The sequence below is a fragment of the Camelus dromedarius genome, chromosome 3, assembly GCF_036321535.1.
Source record: "Camelus dromedarius isolate mCamDro1 chromosome 3, mCamDro1.pat, whole genome shotgun sequence".
Classification (NCBI taxonomy): Eukaryota; Metazoa; Chordata; class Mammalia; order Artiodactyla; family Camelidae; genus Camelus; species Camelus dromedarius.
The window spans coordinates 76,800,686-76,822,926 of NC_087438.1; the positions used below are offsets into that span (position 1 = coordinate 76,800,686).

Below are 22,241 nucleotides of genomic sequence, written 5' to 3' on the forward strand. Positions count from 1 at the left end.
GGGGTTTTATATCTATTTAAAGTCTTCCCAGATTTCTGGGTGGCTTTTATTAGAAATGCCTCAGGGGCTCAGCTGAATTCCTTCCCTGGGAGGATGTTGATTTCTTGAGAGAACCAAGAACTCTGGAGACTTCTTCAGATGTATCTCCCCAGCTTAAAAGGGCAGTTGCCTCTTCCCCAAGTTCCAGTGATCACCACTTAACCATCCTGGTGTAGATTTTTTTCTATCCGGAACCCAAAACTGTGGACTTTCTGCCCCAATGGTTGTCACCAACTTAAAGTGAATGCCAGGCTGAATTTCTTCTCTTCCTACCTTTCTTCACAGATACCCTCCCACTGGGGCTAAGCAGACACCTATGGACTTTGCAACTGCATAATTAAATTCCCTGACAATTTCCTTTTTTGGCTCGCTTGCCAAAGAAATGCTTCAAAGAGGGTTAATTTTTGCCTTCTCCATGTCTGCATCCATTGTGTGCATAGCAATGGTACTGGTGTGGGACGAGGTATGCGTGTGCTTTGAAATACACATTACAATTTTCAGTTCTCTTAGCTTGCTCGTAGCTGATTCAGAGACCTCAGAGACCAAAGGCTGAGGGACCCATGACAGGCTGAGAGGGCGTGGGTGTGCTTGTGCAGATGAAACATGGCTGCATTTAAATGTCGTCTTCCCGCTCGCAGGTGCAAATTGAAGGAAGTAGACCACTGAGTGGTGTTCTCTCAGTGATTCCATTTTCTCCCCACCCCACTCTCTTCCCCTATCCCTCAACCTCACTTACTTCCTTTACAGAAAGTAGGTATGGTGTTTCTCAGACATGCTGACCCTTGTACCTCTCAGAGGATCTGTTCTGATGTGCACAGACAAGGTGCTGGTTTTCCAGTAGCTCCAGCTTCAACACTCTTGATGTCCTCTTTCCAGAAGAAAGCCCACCCTGGTGGTGGTGGGATGAGCCGTTCCTGTCCACCAGATTCTCAACTGTCCTGCTCACTGTGGCCTCGGTGCTGGGAGTCTCAGTTCTTTTTCACCTGGGTGTTTGAGGGGGTGAAGAGATCTGATTTCTTTAGGAAATCTCTGAAGGGGAAAAGTTTCTATTTGACTGATAGATGAATCTTGTTTGGTGTACAAGTAGGTATGTGGACACAGAAGTAAACTTTGAGTTTCAACCACTGACCATAAATGTGACCATCTTTTTGGCCTGAAAAGAATCCTGGTCCATGTGGCCTGGAGAGGAAACCTCTGTTTTCTTTCTGAATGTCTTTTTCTTGTCCTTAAAAGACATACTCTCTAGGGATTTGTCTTATGTCTCTGTCAGTGGAGGCTGACGCTCCTTTTTTTCTCAGGGAGGAAGATGAATACTCAGAACTGCGATCAGAACTCAGCCAGAGCCAACATGAGGTCAACGAGGACTCTCGCAGTGTAGACCAAGACCAGACCTCTGTCTCCATCCCCGAAAACCAGTCCACCATGGTCACTGCGGACATGGGTGAGTCTGTCTGCCATTTCTTCAAAGCTGGAGTTCGGTTTCTGGATTGTAATGGGAACTTTAGAAACGTAAGGCAGCCTGAATTAAAATTTCATTGGTCAAGGAGCTTGCTGAGCAGACGAAGCCATATCCGTTTGAATTCTTTGCATACTCTTTTGCTGGTCAACATGGAACCAAAGAGCTGAATTCGCTTTTTGCCTTGATGTTTGTGATTCAAACATATGTCTGCTCTGTTTGAAGATTCCTGCAAGTAGGGAAGCAGTTAAAAAGTTACAGTAAAACCTGTTACAGTAACAGCAGGAATGGAAAAGTAAGTGGCAACACATTGCAGTGGAGAAACCAATAGATTTTAGCAATTGGGAATAATCCACAGTGACTCTGACACGTTCCTCCTGAGTGAATGGTCATATTCCTTAGCAAGGCGGTTTGGTTGAGAAATGCATTGGGACATAGATGTTATGTTTGAGGTGGTAAAGAAATGTCCACATGGAAATATCTGGTACAGCATGTTGGTATGGTGTGTTTTAAACTGCACGTCATGACCCCTTAATGGTCTTGAAATCATATGAAAAAAATTAAACATTTTTAAATGAAATCAAATAGGAAAAAATAGAGTGACAGTATTGTCTGATGAAACTTAACTTGTTGCATGTGTACATATAGTAAGTTGCCAAATGAAATGTTCCAGTTGTGGGTTGCAGTCGAGGTGTTGCAAAACTCCTGGTCTACTTGGAGATGCTTAACTAGATCTCTGGAGAGATTGGGGTTGAAGATAAAGGCTTTGAAGTTATGACGTAAGGAGATCCCTCTGGCTGAAAGAGTGGAGTCAAAAGAGGGAGAAGCACCATGTGTCAGGAAATGTTCACTTACAGGAATAATGGGAAACGAATGAGAAGGAAGAGTAATTATAATACAGTTTACAACAGAACTTAAATTTCATTGGGGAGACTTTAATCAAAGATTAAACATTTATGTTTAATTATAAACCTATATAAGTGCTGTAACGTGAAGAAACATAGTACCATGACAGTCTATCAAAGGAGGACAGCTTCCTCTAGAAAGTGACATTTGATTTGAGATCTGGAAGATAAGTAGAAACTGAGTAAGTGAAAGAGGAAGTGGCATTCGGGAGGAGGGTGCTGTCAAAGAGGTGGAAACAGATCATCTTGTGTGGAGGGCCCCGAGGTGTGAGATGGAGCCTTAGAGAAGTAGGCAGGAGCCAGACCATGCAAGATCTCATAGACCATGTTAGAGGGTCTGACCTTTGTTCAAAGATCCAGAAGAAACCACTAAATGATTTTCATAGTTCAGGGATTGGGGGATGAGATGATGAGATATGCATTTGGAATCAGTCATTGTGTAGTGAAGAAAATCAGTAGATCGAGGGTGAAAGGGCCAGCTAGGAAACTTGCAGACTCATTTCTAGGTGGGCAACGTTGTTGCTAGGATTAGGGTGGTGGCAGCTGAGACATAGAAAAGCAGGCAGGTGTAGAAAAGGCATAAAATTGGCAAGATCTGCTGGGGGATTGGAAATAGAGGGTGAAGGAGGAGGTAGGTATATGTGGGTGTCTGTGACCCATAACTGTCTGATTTGCTCAGTGGGACCAATCACCAATATGGGAGCAAAGGAAAAAGGACAAGGTGGTTTTGCTTTGAATTTTGTTTTGTTTTGCTTGGGGGAGGGTGGAGATCTTATGTTTTGTTTGGGCATAAGTTTGAGGCATCTGGAGGTATCTGGGTGGAGATGTGGAGAAGGCAGTAGGTGTACATAAGCCAAAAGAGGTCTGGGCTGAAGAAAATCAGTTGGGAGACATCAGGGTGTTTGCACACAGTTACTGGAACAATGGAAGTGGGTGTGTAGAGTGAGAAATGCAGAGAGCTGGAGACTAAGCCTTGAGGACCACCAGTGGGAGCTCATGGCAGGGATGCACTTCTCAGCTTTTCAGTCTCCATTTAAATGCATCTCCTCCAAAAGCATTTTGTGAGTGCCAGTCTGTGCATGTCCCTGTGCTGACTCTGTTGCTGCCCCATTTGTTTCCTTCTTACATCACAATGAAATTTTAAATGCTGTATTTGTATTTCTTTACTTGACTGACTCTCCCACTAAGCCCTACTGGGCAGAAACATGTTTGTTTTATCTACTAGAACCTCTCCAGAGCCCACCACTGGGCCTGGCACAGAGTGTGTGTTCAGAGATACTTGTTGGAATGAATGAGTGAAAGCGATTCACCAACCCATCCACTAATCGATCAGCTAAAGCTGCAGAAAGGAAAGGAGGAGAGAGGTGTTCAGACGCTACAGGGACAGAGAAGGGGCAGTAAGGAACAGGGGTTCAGCAGGATGGATTGCTGCTAAGGCTAGATAAGATGGATTTAATGACATTGAAGTCACTGAGAGCTTGCGCCAGACAGAAATGGGTTGAGGAGTGGCTATGTCTCCCAGGCCTGGGGTCTTGGCTTCAGGCTGAAACTATTTCCTGAACCCCGACGCAGGGCCTTAAGTTACAGCACACACAAACCCCTGCGACCAGCCCCGCCCTGGGCCCTCATCCTACGTGCTGAGTTACACCAGCATCATAATCTCTCACCCTAGCAGCCCCAGGCTTCTGGACTCTGCCTTCCAGCCTTCAGGGGTCAGATGAGTACAAGTAGCTGAGAGGTACCCAGTCTCTGCAAGGAGACCTTCCTGCACTGATCCCTCCGTTCATGTCTCTGAAATTGTTTTTTATGAAATTCAGCAAATAACCCAACTCCAACAAAGTTTCTTAATCAAATAGGCATGGAGAATGGCGGGCAGACCCGCTAAGTGGGCTGGGTGTCTTCACTGCAGGACTTCTCAGGGCTCCTGCCGCAAAGGGAGCATCTGGAGCCTGGGCTCCCCCAACAGGAGCTGGTATCCACCTGTCTGCCCTGTGAGCTGGCTCTGTTTCCCCAGATCGTTCATCTTAAATCATTTATTGTCACCCTTTCCTTCAGTAACACGTTCAGTACAGCTAATAGTGTCTTTCCCAGTGAGACTGGGCTCCTGGGGAGAAGGGACCCTGTCGCCCAATGCCTGGGTAGATTCCCTGCCCACAGTAGGAGGCTTCACTCATTTATTCAGCACCTCCCTGGGAGCTGTGCTGGGGACTGGGGATGTGAGTCGCAGACTCTGACATCAGATGGCTGTACTCCCAGGCTCAAACCCCACATCCCCGGAGTGAAATCCTGACTCCTCACCCTGGCCTGCAGGGCCCTGCAGAGCCTGGCATCCTCCACCAGAAGCCTTGTCTTCCCTGGTGATCCCTGCTTTCCTCCCAGCTCTGGCCATGCTGGCCTCCTCGCTGCTCCTGAGGCCTGACCAGCTTCTCCTGACTCGGGGTCTCGATGTTCACTGCTTCTTCTGCGTGGAGCGCCCTTTCCGAAAACCCACACGTGTCTTTCTCGTGCACCTCTCTCTCGGCAGAGGCCTTCCCGACTTTGGTGGAGTCCGAGAGCTTTCACTCCTCTCACACTGCACGCACTCCCTTCCCTTCCCTGCTTCATTTTTCTTCATAGCACTTAGCACTACCTGATGATATCACACGTTTGCGCTTATTTCCTTCCGTATTACCAGTCGTTTATCAGTCTGTCTCACTAGAGTGCAGGCTCCATGCAGGCAGGGACTTGGGCGTTCCTGTTTACCAGCGTAACAGCGCCTGCCCGCAGCGGGTGCCCAGCCATGTGAGGAGCAGTGAACACCATCTTTGGAGGATGCAGACAAGGAAACAGGGACTGACTAATAGTGGGACCACAATTCGAGGTGGACAGGGACCCCTAGTGACATCCTGGGGCGGGAGCATCAGAAGATGTTGCCAGAAGTCACAGCTAAGTAGAAAGCTGAAGGATGAGTAGGGGCAATGCAAGCGAAGAGCAGGGGGCAGGAGGAGAGTGCTATGGACACAGGGCCTGCCCCTGCCAGGTCCCCTGGAGGGAAAACACTGGGGACAACAAGCAGGAGGAGCCGAGGCCCCAGCGAAGCGCACTTCCTGCATGTTCATCGGAACTGGACGGCTGCCTCTTCGGACTCCTTTGCCATTTTCCAATTAAATTGCTTCAGTAGGGAAAAAGCTTCCATTTATAAACGCCATTATAGGAAATCATTAAAAAGCAGCCATTTCATTATGCCTGCTATGTTTGCAAACTTGCATTAGCAACCCAGAGGTTTTCTTGAGCTGGATTTTATATGCAGAGTTCGCTGCAGTGTGTTTGCTGATCTCCATTTAAGATAACAGGAGTATTCTCTTCATCAAAAAACACTTTCCTTTTGTTTTCAAATCCCACCCATCAGAGCCAGGCTGTCTCCTCAGGAAACTGGCTCCCCCCAGCACTGTCCTCAGAGCCTGGAGGAGTAAACCAGCAACTTAGAAAGCGCTTTGACTTACCTAAGCCATCATTTGAAGGAGAAAGGTCCCAGTGCTGTCACACTTCATCTTAAAATAAATTGCATTACCTCTGTTCAAACCTGGTCACATAATCGTTTGTAAAATAAAGGTAATTAAGTGGACAAAGATAAGGTAGGAATTATGGCTTGGGATTTTTATTTCTTCAACTTGGCAGAGAGTACTAATTAAAAGGGAGCCTGGATATCATAGCTGACATGCGTTGCATACTTACTTTGTGTTGAGTATTTTACATGCATCCTCGTGTTCGTTCCTCACCCTTGAAAAAGACCTTGTAAATCTCTTCATCCGTAAAACTGGGATGACAGAGTTCAGAGAGGGCAAGTCACTTGTCCAAGGCTGTTCAGCTCAGAAGTTGCTTTTCTTGTTGCTCCCGGTGTTTCTCTAGGTGGCTTTGCCTTTACACGCCTCTGCTTAAGCTGTGAAAGGTGCCTGTGGTTGGTGTGCTCCACTTACTGCCATCCTTTGAGGTCTGTGGTGCTGGTGGTGGAATTAGGGAGCAGCTGTGTGATCACAGCACCTGGCTTAATAGTGGGGTGTTTGCTGTTAATCGAGACTTTGCAGATCTCCATCTCAGAAACAGCACTCTTAGAACAAATTGTGGTGGGCTGCAGTAGAGCCGAGCCCAGATATGTGAGATGGCTCAGCATGGCGTCACGCATGTTAGAGTGTGCGGGGTGCACTCCCTAGCAGGCTGTCCTCCCAGCTCTGTTAATGCAACAGCAAAGCTTGTCTGGAACAGCTGTCTGTAAAGCAAACAAAACCTGTGACTCGATGGACCTTTGCACAGGCTGTGATGGGTTCTGCTCCCAAATTTTGTGATCTCTTGTTTTAGGTGAGACATTCTTGCTTTTGGGGAACTGAACGGTGCTGAACTGTTACACCCTGAGGGATGAGAGGAAGCATATGATACCATGCTTGCTGGTGTGATCACTGAGATAGAGATTTCCTCCTCATGCGTAATTTTTGGAGGACAACCAAGGAAGAATTTACACATGAAACCTGGCTCTTTGGCACGGCTGTGACTATGAAATATGTTTAACGTTAAAGCCAGATTTTCCTGGCTTAATGGCCCATGAGGCTTAATGGCTTCAGGAGAAATGTTCCAAATTGTCAAGCAGCCCCTCCCAGTAGGGAGAAGGGTGTGCGGGCCAGGAAAGACAGCCCTGCCTTCTCCAAAAACGATTTCTGCAGAGTGAGAGAGAAGTGTTTACAAAGGGAAGGCAGTCTATCCAGAGAAAACTCGATTTTTGTTAGAAACGAGGCTCTGAGTAGGCCGTGATTCTCCAGCAGAGAATTTTTAAAGGAGAATCAGATTATTGGTAACCTAATTCTGAAACTTTGAGAAACCAGTCCCCAGGTTGGAAAAGTAAGGCCTGACACTCACACCCTGACTAGATGATGGAACAGGCCGAGCCCTGTGTGGTTTTTTTCTTTCTCCTGAATTTAACTGGGCAGCTTTCTTCCTCCCGGAAGATTGGGGAAGTTGGTCACCCCTGAGAGCCAAGCCTGGGGAAGGAAGCCTTGGAAGTTTCGAACATTGATTCACAGGGGCGTCTCTTAGGTGACCGTCTGCTTCCTCGCAGGGATCTGAGCTGGTCAGACAAGGTCTGCCTGAATGTTAACTGGGCCGAGTGGCTGAGGAAGCCACTGAACACCACTCTGGAACTTTCCTTAGTAGCCACACTTGCGAGCAGGAGAGATTATTGCTTCACTTCACTTTGTGTTACTTTGGAATATTTGCCTCAGACTCTTTCAATAATTCTCCAGCCCCACGAAGAGGCTTGGGGTGTAAGGCAGGTGTGGAAAGGCACTGATCCACCACGTTGGTTCAGAATGGGGTCCATGACTGTGGGGATTCATGAGCTGCTTTTCTAGGACAATCAGTCTTTATGTTCTAAGCAGACTGTGTCTCCTCAGGTTGGATTGTTTTTTGATTGTCTGAAACTCATGACATGTTTTCCCTTAAAACCAGCGTCATAAAGGAGTGTTAGCTTTCTAGACCAGCCTCTGAAAGCCTATTTCATCTGTAATGGAAATAAAGTACGGGATCTCCCCAGTGATGCTACAGCCCCAACATCGCCGTGGACCCTGTTTGTGTGAGAGGAGATTTTGTTGATACGTGTGGATGCCAGAAGCACATCTTACCCCTTCTCTTGGTGGCTTTGAAAATTCCCCCACCCCTCCCACTGTCAGAGCCATGGGGTCCGGGACTGGGACTGAGGGCCACCTGTGCGTTGGCAGTCGCCACTGTCGAGGGCTAGAGACAGCCTGCCTCTTGAGCTGAGACCGACAATCCAGGCTCTGAGAAAGGCCCTTGGCCGGGAGGTTAGTGAGCTCTGGGAGAGTGGTCAGAGGTGAGGCCCGAGAGCTGAGCAGGGGCCGACGGTGGAGGGCCTTGGAGGTACAGTAGTGGGGCTGGAGTTTGTCCTCTAAATGCACCTCTGTCTCCTCAGGACAACCTCTCAGAGGTACAGGTACAGAATGATCTTGAATGCTTTTCGTAGAGATTCATGGTGTCAGTTTGTCCATTACTGGTGATGTTGGGATGCTTTGAAGCTAAAACCTCATCCTTATGAATCGTCTTGTCTTCAGTAGACCCTGGTACTGCGTGCATGACGCAGGCTGTAACTTCATGGATTTCGTCTTACTCCTTTCCCCTCAGACCCTCCCATCCTCTCCTTGGCACTTAGACCTGAAAGTCAGCTAGTCTGCTCTGTCATCTTTTCTTGTTTTGTCCTGGCTTTGCTGACTCCTTGCTGGAGTTAGGGAGAGCCTTGCTGCGTGCAGAGTGGAGGGCACTGCTGACAGGAAAGCAACAGCCCTCCTGGCTCAGCCACAGCAGGGTCCAAGCTGTTACATCCCTGGGGTGTCACATCCTGCCTCTTAGCAGAACGTCTGTCCTGATGCGGAAAGAGCCTGTAGTTCTTTCCTCACTTGAGTCGCTTTGCAGGACACAACGTGTGCAGGCGGAACAGCAATCGGGGGGCGTGTGCCAGCCCGCGGAAGGCCGTGGGGTGCGGTTGTATCCTGACCTGCTGTGCCCCACCAGGTAAGGCTTTGAGACAATTCACTGCGGGCTTACGACGCTTCTCTTTCTCAGGCTGGCTGAAGTTCACTGTCGCTATTATTATGTCTAACTTTGGGGGAACCTGCACCTCAGGGATCCACCTTCACTGAGAGCTTTCCTCCTCTTCAGCAGGGTGTGGTGTGCCACGTGACAGGTCTTAGATTTGAGGATTTGGTCAGTGAGCAGGCTAAAACTTGATCCTTGTAAAGTTGGCTTAGAAAAATGTTTAATTTCTTTGACACGTTCAACTCATGTGGTCTTTATCAAGCACTACTTCGCGCCCAGTACCGTGAGCATCTGGGAACACAAGGATGGATGAACAGTGAGCGTCCCTGCTCCCCAGAGCCAGGCTTTGTAGGGTCCGTGTGTCAGGTAATAACTAATTAGGGGAATATGATGCCTCAAAGAAAGTAGTGAGTATGAAACAATAGGTAATCAGGGAAGGCTTCCTGGAAAAGGAGATTTTAAGGCAAAGCTTTGAAAAAAGCCGTTACGAGGAAGAGAATGCAGGGCTTCTGAACTAAGCAGTGAACCACTCACTGCCACTAACTGTGAAGTGAATGCCAAGCCCCAGGAGTAAGTACATTTGAGGCTGGGACTATATTTTGGAGCAGATTCATTCTAGTAAATGCATGCTACTGGAATCAGAGGACCAGGGGAATATTTCTAACACCCAGCCTGTTCAGCTGTATTTTTATTCAGGTTAGGGTTTTTCTGGGGATTTCAGAAAAAGTAGAGACAGTCTTTAACACTGGATTCACAATGAACCAACTGTGGTGTAGCATATTGTGGACAACCCTGGGGACAGGCCTAGTTGATCCTGGGAGAGAAGGCAGAAAACCAGCCTGGCCCACCCGTGTGTGTTGAACCGAGCAGGCATGCTGGTCAGGCTTAATTTTCACAGCCAGCAATGTCCTCTGACCTCCTTTCTAGATTACCCAGGTACGTGGGTTCTGTCTCATTGGAAAATTATAACCTGAACTGTCTTTTCTCCAGCTCCTCTCAGAAGTCTAACTGGGGAAAGTTTCACTTAGAAAAGACGGCCAAGGCAGGAGATGCAGTCGCTGGCAGCGGTGGGCAGCAGATGGGGTGAGGGAAGTGGGCGGAACAGTGGAGCCCTGTGGCCACGCCGAGTCCAAAGGGCCACTCCACAGATGGTTGGGATCAGAAGAAACCATGTGAAATCTGCATAGGTGTGAAACTGGCTGAAGAAACTAGCAATCACGTTGCTTCACACCTCAGATGAAGTCCCCTGCACCTAAATTCTTTTCGCATCTGTTGCCAAAAACACATTGTCTCCCTAGTGAAACTGGAATGCCCTGTACTTTCTGGCAGGAGATCATTCATTTTTATCTTGGCTGCCAGGAAGCTCAGGAGTAAGTGGAGACTCAGCCCCGGCAGCTGTGTTCACTTCCATTTGCTTCCTCAGCCTTTGCTGGTCCCAGTCATCGCACTTTCCCCTTATTTGTGGTCGTTTGCTGTGTGCCACCTCAAATTCCTTTTTGGAAGGATATAAATAACCTCTGGTGGAGGAATGTGTTTGTGATACAGAGGGCCTCCTCTTTGTCTCAGGGACCTGGAGCAGAGCCATCGCCTTTCCTGCACAAAGCACAGCATGGCCTGAGCTGCTGCAGCAGCTCTGCCTGGTTGTGACCCTTCACAACAGAGTTCCAGGACAAGTGTGCCATGCAGTAGCACTAAGGACATTCATAGAGTTGTGCAACCATCACCACTGTCCATTTCCAGAACTTTCTTATCCTCCTAGAGGCTCTGTATTCATTAAACAATCCTGCCCCATTCTCCCAGCCTCTGTAACCTCCACTCCACTTTCTGTCTCTCTAAATTTGCCTGCTCCAGGTATCTCATATAAATGGAATCATACAATGTTCGTTCATTTGTAACTGACTTATCTCACTTGGCCTAATGTTCTCAAGGGTCATCCATGTTGTAGCAATAGCAGAATTCTGTTCTTTTTTAAGGCTGAGTAATACTCTATTGTGCGTTTATACCATATTTTGTTTATCCATTCATCCGTCAACAGATACTTGGGTTATTTCCATCTTTGGACCGTAGTGAATAATGCTGCACTGAACATTGGCACACAAGTATCTGTTTGAGTCCTTGCTTTCAGTTCTTTGGGATACATACCTGGGAGTGGAATTGCTGGGTCACATGGTAATTCTATGTTTAACTTTTCGAAGATTCACCAAACTGTTTTCCAAGACAGCTGCACCATTTTACACTCTTATCAGCTATGTGCACTTGTTACAGTTTCTTCATATTCTTGTCAGCACTTGTTATTTTCTCTTATTGTTGTTTTTGATAACTGACAACCTAACAATTCTGTCAATCTTGCTTTTAATCCATGCTGACAGTGTCTTCTTTTTAGGGAGTTTGTTAACATTTAGTGTATTTAATGATAAGATTGATTATGGGTCTTTCAGTTTATTATTATTTCATTTTCTGTTTGTCCCTTCTGATTTTTTGTTCCTCTCTTCATCCTTTGTTCCTTCTTTTGGGCTAACTGAGTAGTTTCTAGAATTTTATGTTATCTGTTGGTTTTTGACTATGCCTCTAGCATTAGTTTTTAGTGGTTGTTCTGAGAATTACATTATACACCCTTAATTTCTCAGTCTACTTAGTGTTAATATTCCTCCTTTACCTGTGATTTCTGTCCCTCTGTTGCCTTACTTGGGGCACAGTGGCTGTGAGTAGGTAGGCACAGGGGCCTGGGTGAGCTGACCTGTGCTTGTACGCACAGCAGTCCTTGCTTCGGGTTAGAGCAGCGTGGTGAAGACAGCCCTGGGCACAGAAGGCCAACACCATAGCTCCAGCCCTGCTGCCCACCCACTGTGCAGCCTTGAGTGAGTAACTAAGTGTCTTCGAGCCTCAGACTCCTCCTTTGTGGAGCAAGGCTTACCGCCTGCCTGCTGGGATGGAACTTGAAGATGTCTCTGAAAGCCCTTTCTGAAGTGTCAGAAGTGCTGATCAAACCAAAGGAGCTATGATCCTGTCTCAAGATCCTAAGTCACTGGGATCACCACCAAAATGAGGCACCTTTTTTTCCCTGGAGTAGAAAACACATAACATAAAATTCACCATCTTATTAGCAGATGCAAAGTACTGCATACACAATAGATAAACAACAAGGTCCCAGTGAATCACACAGAACTATATTCAATAGCTTGTAATAACTATTATGAAAAGAATATATATATGTATCTATATTCCTGAATCACTATGCTGTACACCAGAAACTAACACAACATTGTAAATCAACTATACATCAATAAAAAAAATTTACCATCTTAACCATCTTAATAACAGTCCATATTGTTAGAATATTCACATTGCTGTGCAACAGATCTCCAGAACTTTGATCTTGCAAAATGGAAACTCTGTACCCATCAAACAGTACCTGCCCCCATCCCCCTCCCTCCAGCCTTCAGTAACCACCATCCTACTTTCTGTTTCTATGAATTTGACTATTTTAGGTACTTCATATAAGCAGAATCATACAGTATTTGTCTTTTTGTAACTAGCTTATTTCACTTAGCTTAATCTCCGTAAGATTCATCCACGTTGTATCCTGTGTCAGAATTTCCTTCCTTTTTAAGGCTGAGTTGTATTCCGTTGTATGTATATGCCACATTTTGTTTATCCATTCATCTGCCAGTGGACACTTGGGTTACTTCCATCGTTGGCTGTTACGGACATGATGTACAAGGACATGTCTGCGGCCCTGCTTTCAGTCTTTCTGGATATGCACCCAGCAGTGGAGGTGTTGGATCACGTGGTAGTTCTATTGTTAATTTCTGAGGAACCGCTGGAATGTTTTCCAAAGCAGTTGCACCATTTTACTCTTCCCACCAACGTTGCACAAGGATCCCACTTTCTCTGCTTCCATGTCAACACCTGCTATTTTCCGTTGTTGTTGTTGTTGTTTATATAGTGGCCCTCCTAGTAGGCATGAGGTGATACTTCACTGTGGTTTTGATTTGTAAATGAGGCACCTTTTGTTTGTTCTGGGACCCTGGGTCCCTTGTCTGAGCATATCTTGTTCTGCTGGTCCCTTTATTCACACTTCTGGTTTTTTGTAAAGCCTCCAACTCCCTCAGCCTTCAGTGACGAAGATCCAGTGCCTGGCAGGGCCCAGACTGTACAGGGTGTTGTAGGCCAAGGGAAGAAATTGAGGATTTCTGCCAAGTCTATATTTAGAAGAATGTGCCACAGACTGAAAGATAAGCATCTTGGCCTATACCGAGTAGTGTTGGTTGGGGAGCGGTGGTGAGTTAACTGGTGCTATGTGACAGCACTGACAGGACCCAGAATATCTGCTCCTGCCAGCCTAGCCACCTTGTCCTCTTGACAAGGGACAGCCAAGTATTACCTGATCACTAGTGGGCTCATGTGAAATCAGTGCCAAGCTCTGTGGATAACAGGCGGGAGTGTGTGGGGTTCATCATGCAGCCCGTGTGATACACACTGGGCTTCGGTAGCCCTCTTTGGTGTAAACAGAAGGTGCTCCCTAGCTGTTTGCAGTCTTTGTGTTAATTTAAGCTCCTTTCTCAGTCTTCCTGATGTTCTGGCCTGTACTTGCATCATGTCCTCTGTGGTTCCTGTCCCTAGGGTGGTGGTGGACAGCTGCGAGAGAGGACCATGGCTTTTGCCACGTACATTTATGAGCCACTGTGTTCATCTTTGTACCCTGCTTCTAGCCTGAGGCCAGGGCGAAGCAACTGATTAAAGAATGAGAAAGGAATCGTGATGAGATCCCTGCACTTGCCTCCTGCTCCCTGGAGCCCACCATCCCCAGGACACAGTCTTGTGGCACCTCTCAAGCCCTGCTGTGAGGACCCATCCTCAGACACGTCCAGGGTGATCAGGTGGGGCTGTGCTAGGGAAATCCTTACAACGGTTGAATAGAGGCATCTTTCTTCCTCATCCCACTCATGAACACTTAATAATGCAAATAATTCAAGACTGTGTGTTAAACTCAGCTTAGGGTACCAGGAATCCCTGCACCTCAAGGTAAACCATCATTTGGAGAACCGTCTCCAGTTGTTACCCTGGAATTAAGTGTGTTCTGGAGATAGTTCCACCAGCATATGTGGTCGTTAAGGAGTGCCGCTCCTGGCTCTGGACTTCTTGTCTTGAGTGGGTGGTGGGCACCTGCCCTCCACCTCCAGAGGGGGCTTCTGCACTGGGGATTGTCCCTCCGCTGTCAGCAGCTCAGGGCATGAACCATGATGAAGACAAAAAGCATAAGGTGGATGTAAAACATGCTGCTGTTGACAGTCTATGTTTCTAGTCTTGCTGGCTCTTAAATATATAATGATGTGGTGTTTATATTGGCTCATTTAGAAAATAACTTTTGATGGCCTATCTGTGTTGGAGATACAATGAGAAGGAAGATCAAGGTCCCTTCTTCCATGAAGCTTATATTTTAGTAGAGGAGAGATAACAAACGTGTAAGTCAGATCAGATAGTGAAAATTGCCATGGAGGAGACGGGATAACAGGACAGGGACGAAGCAGGGGCAAGAGCTTGGTGAGGAGGTGGCACTTGAGCTGAGAGCTGAATGTAAGAGCAGATGTGGATGGAAATCAGTCTCAGCAGAGGAAACAACAAAGGAAAAGGGAGTCCTGGGGCAGATAGGAGGTTGGCATCTTCCAGGGATGGAGAGAAGGCAGGAGTGTGAACAAAGCATAGTGATGAGGGGGGAGGTGGACGGATGAGGCAAGGACCAGACAGATCAGTGGTTCCCACTTTGACTACACGTTAGAATTATCCAAGGAACCTAAAAAACATCTTCTGGTGCCAAAGCTCCACCTCTAGAGATTGTGATTTAATTGGCCTGGGTGGGGCCTGGATGTTGGTGTTTTATGAACGCTCCCCAGGGAGTTCCATGGTACAGCCTGGGTTGAGCACATCAACAGTGTTGATCATGCAGAGTCTTACAGACTGTGGTAAGGAGTTTAGACTTTTATTGAAAGACAGTGGGAAGCCATATACTAGTTTGGGCTGGGGAGTAGCATAATCTGACTTCGGTCCTTAAGAGACTCACTTTGGCTACAGTGTGGGGACTGGAGGTAGGAGGCTGTTGAGGTGGTTCAGCTAAGAAATGATGGTGGCTTGGACCAAGGCTGCTATCAGTAGAGATGGTTAGAAGAGAGCCGTTTGGGGATATGTTTTGGAGGTTGCAGTCACCAGATGGACTGGGTTTAGGGTGTGAGGCAAAAGGAAATCAAGGTTGCCTAAGAGTTAACCAGGGTAACTGGATGGCTGGTACTCCTAGTCACAGACATGGGAGAGATGAGGAGAACAGGTCGGGGAGGAGGGGGAATAACTGTGTTCACTCATTGGAGTGGAAGCTTCAGATTTACCTTCTGTCTAGATTTAGGTAACTTGTAGATACACACAGTCAAAGCTGAACAAAAGATTCTGAGAGATCTATAATGCTGAGAGTTTCCTTGAAGTCTTCCACAGGTAAGCACCAAAGGCAGTTGACCATTTTAGTGCATGGAACCTGTGCTGAGAATGGAAGGGGAGGGAAGTGTGAAGACATGAAGCTTCCTTCATGCAGAAATCAGGCTGGATGTAAAGGAAAGGTGTACTTTGATAAATTGTTATAGTTAACATCTGTTTTGCTGCAAGAATTCAGTGGCATAGTGATACACCGAATCCAGCATAGATTCAGATATTTGTGTTTGACTTTGAAGGGGATGTTTTCCCCCGACAAAATTATCTTTTAAGATATGTCTAGTTTGCATTAAGATTATGATTAATTTTCCTTCCCTGACCACACCCTGGGTGTCCAGCAATTAAAAATAATCCAGATTTTTAAGTCAGAATCAAATTATTAAAATTGCTTACAAGACACTTACATGGAGAACAGTATGGAATTTGTTAGAACAGTTCATTTTGCCCCTGATAGAAGTCGTATAAATTGCAGTGGTAGAGCAGGTTGAATGGTTACATCACAAAAAGGAAAGCCTTGATTATAAGCTCACTGAGGGCAAAGACTGTCTCTTATAAAACAGTTTCTATTTTTTAAAATACCTAGTGTCTCTGCTCACTCTGGGACTTTTTAGTAAAAAAAAACACTTGTTTAGTAAAGTTATATCTTTTTATCTGAAAGTCTTTCTGGAATTGGTACTCACCTAAATAGCTAAGCAGGAAGGTTGACCAGAAGGCACCTGAGGTCCCAACAGCCCCTTTGTTCTTACTAAAGAAACTCGAGACGTGGCTGCCATTGAGTGAAGGACTTTGAGTGAAAGACGAGAGAATTCAGCGTGGTGTGGCCATCTAGAAAATGGTCATGGTCTGAAACTCCTTAATAAAGCCTGTGCATTGGCTCCAGGCCTCGGAAGCGGGGCCAGCAGCCTGTGAGATGAGGCTGCGTGGCGTTCAGCTCTGAAATGTCAGGCCCCCTTGCCGTCCTTTATACCTGAATGGGTTCCTCATGGTCAGTGAAACAGAGGGACCATTGCCCGACTGCCTGCTGACCTCGTTTTGTGCACCTTCACTCGCAGATAACTGCAGTGACCTGAACTCGGAACTGCAGAGGGTGCTGACTGGGCTGGAGAACGTCGTCTGCTGCCGGAAGAAGAGCAGCTGCAGCCTCTCTGTGGCCGAGGTGGACAGGCACATCGAGCAGCTCACCACAGCCAGTGAGCACTGTGACCTGGCTATTAAGGTAGTCACCCACCCCAGCCTCTCTGTCCTGGCTCTTGCAGACCATATGAGGGACATGATCAGATCCCTCTCTTCTGAAGTGTGATTTTCCTCAAAAACCTGTTAGGGAATGAGTGTTTCTAAGAAAGCCATTTTAGAGAGAGGGCCGCTGGGGAGAAGCAGGAGCCCCGAAAAATTTTATTGGGTTGGATCACAAAGAAGTCATAATATCAACAGTCAAGATTGCAGACATAGAAAACAAATTTATAGTTACCAGTGCGGGAGAGGGGCTGGGGAGGGATAAACTGGGAGTTTGGGATTTGCAGATACTAACTACTATATATAAAATAGATAAACAACAAGGTCCTACTGTATAGCACGGGGATTCAAAATAGTCAATACCTTGTAATAGCTTATAATGAACAAGAATATGAAAAGGAATACATACATATGTATACATATACCTGAATCACTATGCTGCACATCAGTGAGTAACACAGCAATTGTAAATCGATTCTACCTCAATTTAAAAAAAAAAAAAAAGACTGGCTTTGCTGCTAGTTCCTTGGAAACCATTAGACTTCTAGTATTGAACCATATCATTTTAGTGTGGTTCATCATATAGCACTCTGGGGTTGTAAGATTAACATAGAAATTTTATTAAAGCCTCCAGGCCCCTAGAATGTTGTTTTAGGAGTTACCAGTTCGTGATGCTAACAAGGGGGAGGCTCAGGGCCTGAATGACTGCTCTCTCCTGAGCACACTGGCCTGGGCCTCAGTCACGCCTTTCACATGCACGCATCTTCCTGCTTAGGAAGGACCAGGTGAGAAGAATTTGCTGCATCTGCACAAACTCATCCTGAACAATGGGAACATCAAGTCGTGTTGCTACGGGCCTCTGGTATCTCTATATCGCTTCACCAGAGCTTAGTGACCCAGGCCTAGCAATTAAACCTGAAAAGTCTGGGAGGAGCCTATGTGAAGGGAAAATGTGATGTGTTATTTAAAAAATGTCTGAGGACTCTGAGCCCGATCCAGGAATCCTGGATTTTTTCACACAAGAGCTATGGTATCTCGAGGTAAACCATGATTCATGTCTATAATACATCTGGTTTTCCATCTTTATTCATCACAACTATAAATGTATAGTTGATGTAGTTTGGGGAAGCAACCACTAGTGTTTCTTCCTCTGGAGGCTCCAGGCCCTGCATTTGATTGTAATGTCAACTTGGCTTCTAGCTCCAGCCTTAACACTGAAAGGGAGGGAGGAAGCCAAGGGCTTCTGCGAACGAGCTTGGGACAGAGCGGGCCCCGGAGCAGGGCTGAGTAGGGTATGAGTCTTCGATTTGAGAGGTAGGACAAAGCATCACATGTGGAAAGTGGCAGCAAGACTGGAACCCATGTGAGCTTCATCCCAGGGGTTCTTCATCAGGGAACCCACACGAGCATCAGGAGCGACACAGCCTTGCATCACCATCACTCATCTTTGAGACCTGTTTCACATCTCATCTCTCCACTGCCTTCTCCCCCTTCTCCACCTCCTCTTTCCAAATCATTTGGCTTGTGCATCCTTTTCCAAAGGGCAATAATTGTGAATGAAGCTTCTGAAAGCAACCAGAGTGTGTTCTTCCTTTTTTTTCAAATTTTATGCATGTTCTGTCTCTATTAATACTGGTGTTTTAAATGAATTTTTGAAAAGCTCTCCTAGTACTATGAAGATTCTGTTCTTTTTAAGCTCCTAGCTGTCTTATTAATTAAATCCCCACTGTTTTAGAAACCTCCGCAATGAGCTTCCTCTTTTCTGTGTCACTGAGGTTTATTTCTGTCTTTCATACCTTGAGACTGAACCTCATTCACACCTTCTGATTCTGATGTGACACCAAAAGCTGGAAATAATGCAGTGACTTCTCATAGTGCTGATTTGGAACATGGGAAGCCTGTAATTTAGGAAACTTCAGTTTAGATTTTGTATGCAGTTTGCAGCTTTGAATTTTCTTTATCAGGATCACTAACTGACTTGCTGTCTGGTTATATGTATTCACCAACTCTGGAACGTGGGTGAATGAAGTAGATAAATATCTGTGTGGACAGGCAGTTAGCACTACAGGTGGACTTAAATACCAGGAAGGGGTTGTGTTTTTCTTACTCAGAGGACTGCTGGGTAATACAGACTGTGACCCAGGCAAGTGACAGAGCCTCATCTGAAAATGGGGAGAGGATGATTGGGGGATATCACTGGTTACGATGACTTTACACAGTGAAATGTCTGTAGAACCCACCCCTCTGTGGACACTCGCCCCCATCCAGCCTGTTTTTTCCCCCTCCCCTTTCCCATAGGGAACTCACTTGGCTTGTCTTTGTGGCTGTGTTTTCCAGACAGTGGAGGAAATTGAGGGGGTCCTTGGCCGGGACCTGTATCCCAACCTGGCAGAAGAGCGGTCTCGATGGGAGAAGGAGCTGGCCGGGCTGAGGGAAGAGAACGAGAGCCTGACTGCCATGCTATGCAGCAAAGAGGAGGAGCTGAACAGGACCAAGGCCACCATGAACGCCATCCGGGAGGAGCGGGACCGCCTGCGGAGGAGGGTGAGCACGCCCGTTCCCGCAGCCAGACCTGTCCCTGGGGGTGGGGCCGAGGGTGACCCCGAGAATTTGGTGGCATTTCTGGTTTTATGAATCACCATTCCTTTCTGGTTATGAAATCATTCTTGACAGTAGTCTGAAAGTGCTGAAGTTTAAAAACCCTCTTCTCTGCAATCACAAATCTAAGTGGATGGTACAAATTCTACTGCGTAGTGATTCTCAGCCATTCCCCTGGTGCACACGTCTTCCCCGAGCTCAATTAGAATGTTCTTCTAAGGTAGGCTAATAACGTTTTATAATTTGCAAAAATATATGAAATTTTCCCCTTTGCAGTTTCTTCTGTAAGTTTTCTTTTCAATTTATAGACCCTCTCTCACATATCCATACGGAATCTAGTATGAAATGTCATCTTCTCTAGTACAGAGATTAAGGTTAATAATCGTGTGTGTGTGTGTGTGTGTGTGTAATTCCTGGTAGTCACCCCAGCCTACTAAATGGCTCTGCAGCCTGAACAGGTCTGAGAACCACTTTGTTTGGGAAATACATCCATTACTAACGGAGCTGATGTTTCAGGACAGAATCGTTTGGCTGAATTGTTAAAGCGCTCACTTTTCCAAAGAGGGAGTTTTTTTCTCAGGAACCCACAAGTACTCCTTTGTTTGGCTGTGAATTTGATGTGTGATTGGACAGGAGGTGAAGCAATGAATTCTTCCATCAGGATCAGTTCCCACTGAACCTCGCTTTGAATTACCGGACCGACTTAAGTCTCCTTCTCCATCTTGGCAATATTAGAAGCTTGCTTTCTGGTTGTGCACTGACTGGTAACTTTGCACACAGACAGAGGAGCAAGAATACATCTAGCTGATCTCACCATCACTCTTTAACTTGCTCTTCGATAAGGTCAGCCTGTGGACATCATCCTGCTTTCATCCACACGCTGTTTTCAGAGTTGCCATTATGTATGAATATGGAAGAAATTACTATTTTTGAACGTTATCAACTCTTTTCCTCATTTGTGGCTAATGCCAGCATTCCTAACTCTCATATCCGAATGTCATTTTATCTGAACTCATGCATAAGCTTATTTTCAGTACCCAGCTGTGTCGCTGTCCTTTCAACAGCAAGTGTAAATCATTGCAGTCAGCAAAGACTCTATCTGGGCAAGCTGGGGAAACTGACTTAGTGCTAAGGCCCACACCACCTGTAGTTTCCTGGGTTACACTCCCCGATCATTACGACTAATGCCCTAACTAGGTGCACTTGCTCTTGGCGTGCGGCATTCTGATGGTGCCTGTTTTGTGAAGGAAATGTTGGTCTTAGGCCTAATTACATATTGTGATTTAGAATAAATTTCCTCCTCTAACTTGAGTTACTATAGCACAAGACAGCCCTTGAGTGTGACTAGGAAAGGATAAAAAACCAAATTCCTCTTTTTTTAGTATTTTCTCCAACGGCCGAGGTTAGTATTTAGAACAGCAAGTGTGATGGTACCACACCAGGTACCTGGGCTCTGTGATCACCTGGTGTCACAGCCTGATCTAACAAGTCACCGTGAGTCTTTGGCAAGTTACCTAACATCTCTGCTCCTCAGTTTCCTCCACCATGAAGTGGGGGTAGTAATAGTGCCCAGTGCAGGAAAGTTAGGTAATCCTCATGAATTATCGAAGCACTTCACCAATGCCTGGAATATAGTAAATGCTCAAACAGTATCAGTAGTTCTTGGGGGTAAAATCTAGAGCTATCTCTTTAGTGCTCTGGAAAGAGTAACACCACATTATTTTTTTTTCCCTTAAGAATCTTTAAGATATTTGAAGAACTCTGAGATGGACATGAAATACACACACACACACACACACACACACACACACACACACACACACACACACACACACTGTACTCAAAACCTTTCTTCTGATCACATTTATTACATTTTAAGTTTTGCAGTTAGTATGATTTTATATGAAGGAACTTATAAAGGAACTTGTGTCTCTTCCTCAATTGGCAATGTCCTCAGGAATTTGTACACATACCCACGAATTGGGTTTATTTCTCTTTTTTCCAAGACAGTTGTGGGTATCAAAATTTGCTAGATGTCTTTAGTTGCCAGTGTACTAGACTTTAAGTGCTGGATGACTTCCACCTACCACCACCCAACATATTTTATTTCCCTGAGGAGAAATGTGTCTTTTGTGGTTGGTTGTCTTCTGTTCTTTACGATATGTAGTTCTATGGAGGGACTGAGGTACAATTTCATCCCACAGTACCACATGATAACATGGCTGGTTTGTCTTTGCTGTCTTTATAGCAACTCTGAATCCACAGTTCATCAGAGTTGCCTGTAAAGCAATTGAGGCCACTTCTTTTATCGTCCACATTCGTTGTGTAGAATTTGAACTGACCAGATCAATAGGATTGGTGCTTGCCCCCTGCCTGTAATTAAACAGAGTGCTCTCAGGAGGTTTTCTGAGCCTTGTTCAAGATTTAATGAAACTAGATCTTTAATGTCAGTTAACAGATCGGGCTACTTGGCAGAGCAGTAACTAAGGAACAACAGGCAGGCAATTTTTGTTATTGGTCCCAGCTCATTATTAAATGAGATGATTGTTTATTTCTGCATGCTCTGTAATAGAACCACTCATTTCCTCACACTTAAAGAAGTGGGTTAAATTTAGGCCAAGTAGAGTCTAGAAAGGGAAGCGCTTTGCTCTTTGTTCATTCATTGATTCATTCCGTCCACATGATCGGTCAGCTCCTCTGTGCCAAGCAGAGGGGATGCAGGATGACTAGGACACAGTCACTGGCCTGAAGGATGTTTGGGAGACAGGCAAGTAAACAGGTTGTTACAGTAGTACATGTCAAGCGGTTGGGAAGGGTGAACACAACGGACGCCCTGGGAACTCACAGCAGGGACATGCGTTGGCAGGTTCAGCTTCTCTGCACTACACGTTTTTAACGTAATTGTTTAGGTCAACTGCCAGGTAGCAAAAAGGACCCATCTTTTCCCCAGATAGTTT

General features: G+C 45.9%; 1 protein-coding gene across 4 annotated transcripts in view; it reads left to right on the plus strand.

Annotated features, from left to right (window-relative positions):
- MCC (MCC regulator of WNT signaling pathway) overlaps positions 1-22,241 on the plus strand; it is a 387,851-nt gene that overhangs the window by 303,986 nt on the left and 61,624 nt on the right. For all 4 annotated transcript variants that reach the window (XM_010987516.3, XM_064483092.1, XM_031448803.2 and 1 more), the window contains 3 exons: positions 1,338-1,480; positions 16,506-16,669; positions 19,024-19,230. In XM_010987516.3, the coding sequence (XP_010985818.3) occupies positions 1,338-1,480; positions 16,506-16,669; positions 19,024-19,230 (514 nt within the window). The remainder of the gene's footprint in view (positions 1-1,337; positions 1,481-16,505; positions 16,670-19,023; positions 19,231-22,241) is intronic.